Source organism: Quercus suber, unplaced genomic scaffold, assembly GCF_002906115.3.
Source record: "Quercus suber isolate HL8 unplaced genomic scaffold, Cork oak 2.0 scaffold_665, whole genome shotgun sequence".
NCBI classification, from domain to species: Eukaryota; Viridiplantae; Streptophyta; class Magnoliopsida; order Fagales; family Fagaceae; genus Quercus; species Quercus suber.
The window spans coordinates 307213-313186 of NW_027070106.1; the positions used below are offsets into that span (position 1 = coordinate 307213).

General features: G+C 34.6%; 1 protein-coding gene across 1 annotated transcript; it reads right to left on the reverse strand.

Moving 5' to 3' along the window:
* Nucleotides 1–320: 320 nt before the first annotated feature.
* On the reverse strand, nucleotides 321–1316 carry LOC111993357 (uncharacterized). The gene is made up of 2 exons (XM_024025201.1): nucleotides 1240–1316; nucleotides 321–1125 (listed from the first exon to the last, which is right to left on the reverse strand). Exons 1-2 carry the CDS (start codon nucleotides 1314–1316, stop codon nucleotides 321–323), a joined length of 882 nt encoding a protein of 293 aa, XP_023880969.1.
* Between the last annotated feature and the right edge of the window lie 4658 nt (nucleotides 1317–5974).

Below are 5974 nucleotides of genomic sequence, written 5' to 3' on the forward strand. Positions count from 1 at the left end.
ATATGCTAAAATCAAGGCAACAACATTTAATTGATGTCCATCATGGCATTTTATATAAAAGCATCACTTACCTAGTTTGGATCATTACCGCTTGTCGAAGCCCCACGGGAAAGCAAACATCTTCTATGGTTATGCCCATATTGATGACACAGTCCACAGCTCTGCTTTTGTTGAATTTCCCTCAAGTCAGAATCTGGCCTCCGGGTTCCCGGTTCTCACCGAACCCCATCCATCTCATTTCGTATCCTAGATGCCACAGGTCGACCTTTGCCCCGCAACAGGTTTGGGTTAGGCACCCACTTTGGACCGTCCACATCCCTTCACAATGTATCTGACATTGGCACTACAAATGGATGTGAGTAGGTGCAAATGGCGTTCTCCAAACTATAACATGGGTCAATATATGTAGTCATATCTTGCCCCAAGTGCTGAAGAGCTTTAATTGCATGAGAACAAGGGATCTTTCGATTTTCCCACTTTCCACAACAACATGTTCTGGCTATTAGGTTTACTTCATGACTATGGTGTCCCCCTCCAGAGCTATTGATGTTGTATGCAGTAATTACTTGATATATACCATTCTGAATATTATACGCTGCTATTTGGTGTGAAATAGATTTTTGCAGGTTTTTTCCATAGATTTCTAAGGCATATTTACTCCATACCTTGGCATTTGAGAGATCATGAGTAATTTCTTTGTGTCGATCATGGAAATACGCAACAAGTTTGCTCCAAGTGAATTCAACCATTGCAACAATGGGTAGGCCACGGGCACCTTTGAGTACTCCATTGAAGCACTCCGAGACATTGGTTGTCATAGCCCTATAATGGTATCCACCATCATATAACTGGGTCCACATTTGTAAATCCTCTTTCATTAGATATGTGTATGGCATGATGGATGAGTCGGGCTTACTTTCCTGCCGCTCGGTTCTCCATTTCTTCCTAAGGGCCTCGGCTTCCTTGATAGGTTGCATGTACAACTCAAATTTAGCTTCCTGAGTAGCATACCCCGCTTGCAAGGCCAATGACTTTAAAGTGGCATCTTGAAAATGCGTGTTGAAGTTGCTAGCAACATGTTGAAGGCAATATCTGTGAACTACTCGTACTCGTCCATCATCATCTCTAGGCCAGTTTGCAATTGCATTTTAAATACCCTTATGTTAGTCAGAAATTATGTAGATGTCCTTATTTGCTATCACATCACCCAGTGCATTACTGAGGCGTTTTAAAAACCACCTCCAACTAGGCCCTGACTCTTTGTCCACAACGGTAAAGGTGAGAGGCAAAACCTTGTTGTTGGCATCGGTGGCCATTGCAATCAACAACACCCCTTGATATTTACCATACAAATGAGTCCCATCAATACTGATCACTGGCTTACAATGTCTAAATCCTTCAATGCATGGAGCGAAAGCCCAAAATACATAGCGCAATATTATATCACCGAACTCGTCCCTGGGTATGGTGTGACACTAGAATCGGGTGCCAGGTTCTTGATCCAAGTATGCCAACAATAACTTTCTCAACCTTTGGTAAGGCTCTTCCCAATCCTCAAATATCTTTGCAATAGCTCGTTGTTTCGCATCCCATATCTTATAGTAAGAAAGCTTATGCCCATAATACTTACCTTTAATGAAATCTTTGAGGTGATAAATTGTTGCCGTGTGTTTTTCTTGCAACAATGGAACAAATTCTGCTGCAAGAAAATTACAATCCATCATTCTACCATCAAGGGCCGTGGCAAAGGGTATACAACTATGAGGACCCTTATAAGATGTAACTATCCATAGTCCATATTCAAGCTTCTTGACTGCCCCAACGTACCATATGCATGACTCATCGACGCATTTCACAGCCAATCTACTTTTGGTCGACCTACTAGTGATAATGTTTCTGTTATGCTTTGCGGCATAAATTGTTAATGCATGTTTCACTGCCTCTTTATTCGCAAAAATCAACCCTTTCACAAAATTCATGTCTACATTCCAAGAAGAACCAAATGCTTGCTGATCAACTTCAGGATCAACCATATTTTTCCAAGTATTTTCATAAAATGATGAGGTAGGAGGTTCATAAACGGGGGTCATATTTGTAACATGCTGAACTCTAACATTAGCGTTCGCATCATCTTCATCACATTCAGCCATATCATCAACATAAAGAATGGGAGCAATTTCATGATCATCAAGACCCCTGTCAAAGTCGCCATTGTCAATCTTCTCTTCGTACTCATCTCTATCATCAACATCTTCCCCAACACAGTCTTCGTCTTCATCTTCAACTACTAGAACTGTAGAGGATTCATCTCTATGTGTACAAAATTGATCTTCATATCTATTTCCAGGTTCGCTCTCAATTGTTGCTAGTGTCTCTTGAAAAGGGGGTGTATAGCCTCCTAATGTGGTGCATTAATCATCTAGGATTGCAAACTGTAGAGATGTAGTTGTTTGTACAATTTCTTTCTCTACGCCGACTTCCGCACGCGGCTCCAAAGTGACGTATAACTCAAAATCTACTGCTTGTTCCCATCTCTGCATCTTACTAAACATGAATTTCACATGTTTGTCCTCTGTTATCGCCGTATTTCTGTAATTAATGCATTGATTGAGGACTTCATATGGAGAACGGAAAGTAATATGTATGTCATGTAAAGTAGGGTTCACTTGCAACTCTTCCATAATTTTTACTTTCAGCTCATTCAGGGTCTTTAACTTACGGCGTATCATCATATAGCAGCATTGGATACCCAGACCTTGAAATGAGCATCCGTTATAAGGGTTGGCATTGCTAAGGGGTCCACCGTAGTATATATTTATATGGATCATTGTCAACCTATAGATCATCAGGTGCAATTGTGTTAGTGACAAATTTATAACGCTCAATCAACATCAATCACACAACTTTGCGTATGAAATGCCAACAATATTTACACTAACAAACAAAACAAATATTCCCATATGTTGTAATAACATAATAATCACAATATTTGGTACTAAATATTCCCTATAATCACAATATTAATTTTTTTTTTTAAAAAAACATAGCAAACAATTTAATCACAATATTTACACTAACAAAAAAAAAAAAATCCCAATATGTTGTAATTTAATCACAATTATGTACTAAATATTCCCAATAATTAATCATAATATTACTAGTCATTATAGATATTTTTCTTAAGTAGATTCATGATCTTATATAAATGTGTCAAATATTAATTAAAAAAAAAAACTAGCAAATAATCACAATATTATACTAACAAATAACAAAAACAAAACTTTCCTAATATGTTCTAAATATTTTCTTAAAAAAAATTTCCAATAATTAATCATAATATTACTAGTCATTATAGATATTTTTTCTTAAGTAGATTCATGATCTTATAAATGTGTCCAAATATTAATTAAAAAAAAAAAAAACTAGCAAATAATCACAATATTTACACTAACAAATAACAAAAACAAAACTTTACCTAATATGTTCTAAATATTTTCTTAAAAAAATTTCCCAATAATTAATCATAATATTACTAGTCATTATAGATATTTTTTCTTAAGAAGATTCATGATCTTATATAAATGTGTCCAAATATTAATTAAAAAAAAAACTAGCAAATAATCACAATATTTACACTAACAAATAACAAAAACAAAACTTTTCCTAATATGTTCTAAATATTTTCTTAAAAAAATTTCCCAATAATTAATCATAATATTACTAGTCATTATAGATATTTTTTCTTAAGAAGATTCATGATCTTATATAAATGTGTCCGAATATTAATTAAAAAAAAAAACTAGCAAATAATCACAATATTTACGCTAACAAATAACAAAAACAAAACTTTTCCTAATATGTTCTAAATATTTTCTTAAAAAAATTTTCCCAATAATTAATCATAATATTACTAGTCATTATAGATATTTTTTCTTAAGGAGATTCATGATCTTATAAATGTGTCCAAATATAAATGTAAATGTGTCCAAAAAAAAAAAACTAGCAATATAATAACAAATAAATTAATCACAATAAGAAATAACAAAAACAAAACTTTTCCTAATATGTTCTAAATATTTTCTTCAAAAAAAAAAAAAAAAAGCAAATAATATTGTAAAAACATTACCTGAGAGTGTTTGTGTGAGATGAGTGTTTAGGAAATGAGGTATTGAGAGTTGAGTTTTTTAGGAAATGAGGTACTGAGTTTCGTAAGAGTAGAGTTGTTTCTTAAGAGTAGAGGTGATTCTTAAGAAGGTGCCCCACGGTAAGGAGCAGAACAGGTCCCAGCTGGGACCATGGTAACACGTGGAGGGATAGGGATCATTCATGAAAATCGAGTACTCTGAAATCGATTTCCTGTTCAACACGTGACCATTCAGCCTGTGGGACGAGACTGATGGTGTTGTGAGATGGATTGACGGGACTAGGAAATCGACTTCACTGGAGTCGTTTTCTGTACAAAGAAATCGACTTCAGTGTAGTCTTTTTCTTTACAAAGAAATCGACTTTATTGAAGTCATTTCCTATACAAGGAAATCGACTTCAGTGAAGTCGTTTTCTGTAAAAAGAAACCGAGTTCACTGAACTCGGTTTCTATGTATAAGAAATGAGTCCAAAGGACTCGATTTCTTTATCTACGTGGCTTCTTCTTCCACCTTAGCGATAGGCAAAATAGGCGATATGAACAGTAAAATCGATTTCTCTGTACTCGAATTGTTATAAACCAATATAGTTTCAAACGTTGCCTAACTTATGCTATTGTTTGGGTTTTATGGTTATTTTCCAAAAAATCCCCGGGCCAAGGCCAATGAACGAAAAGGTTGGTGTTTTTCTTTTCTTTCTTTTTTTTTTTTTTTTTTTTTTTTTTTAATAGTTCAAACGGATTTTAAAAAAAATAATAAAATTCCTCAAACTATATTATTAGTTAGGCAATGTTTCAAACATATTTGGTATCTAACAAATCAAGTCTAATGGGTTTTATAGTTTTTTTTTTTTTTTTAAATCCAGTTTAAACTGCGCAAACGGTGAAAATAGTCAAATATCACGTTTTTACAAACTTTGTGACAATCTAGCACTGTTTCAAAAATATTTAGTAATCTACCACTTTTTCAATACTTGAGGTTCGTGAAATCAAGTTTTGACCAGTACTCGAGTTCTTTGAAATCGAGTTCCTACTGAGTTTGCCAGCGTGGCAGTGGCTGAACTGGAAATTTGCATAATAAAAATGCCACCTAGAACTCAATGGTCATAAGCTCGAGTTCTTTGTTGAATAAACTCAAGTTTCTTAGACTCGAGTACTGTGTTATTTACATACATAGTACCCGAGCTCTGTAAACGCGAGTCTGGCTTGGGTACTTAATCCACCATACTTAAGTTCATAGAACTTGAGTATAGCTCAGTTACTTACTCCATCTTACTTGAGTTCATAGAACACAAGTACGGATCGGGTATCTTGTTATATTTTAGTGCATAGTACTCGATATCTTGGTACTCAAGTACCTTCTTAATGTTTTCTACATCTCTTCCTCGATCTCACCTAAAACACAAGTGACTTTGTTTACCAGCAAAAAATTTAGTTAATGCCAAAATGTTGATGCAAAAATCAATTTTTCGCGAAACATGTGGGGAACAGTCTTTTTAACTCCTTCCTCAGTAATAATTTTTAAAAAAAAATGGAATTGTAACCATTTTGGGAACAGTCTTTTTAACTTATTTGTCATGCATGCAAAACATTACCCTTTTGGGGGTTTTAAGTAATATTTATTTACTTATTCCATTCTGTTTTACTTTTTATGACTTTAACAAATGATCTTTTAGATGGATCTGTCCTGTGTGTAGTGTTAATTTTATCGTTGCTATGAACCCATTTACTATCTAGACTTGATTAATCCTTTAGGATGAGCTCGTCTACTGGCAATCGTCCATTACCTAAAAGTTGGATCCGTCTAATTTTAAGGACTTGAGTGATTTCGTC

Bases quoted from the DNA above. Each gene is read 5' to 3' on its own strand.
- LOC111993357 (XM_024025201.1), bottom strand. From the start codon at position 1,316: ATGGCCACCGATGCCAACAACAAGGTTTTGCCTCTCACCTTTACCGTT. The intron at 1,126-1,239 runs GTGGTTTTTAAA...AAACTGGCCTAG, and splicing joins GAGTCAGGGCCTAGTTGGAG to AGATGATGATGGACGAGTAC.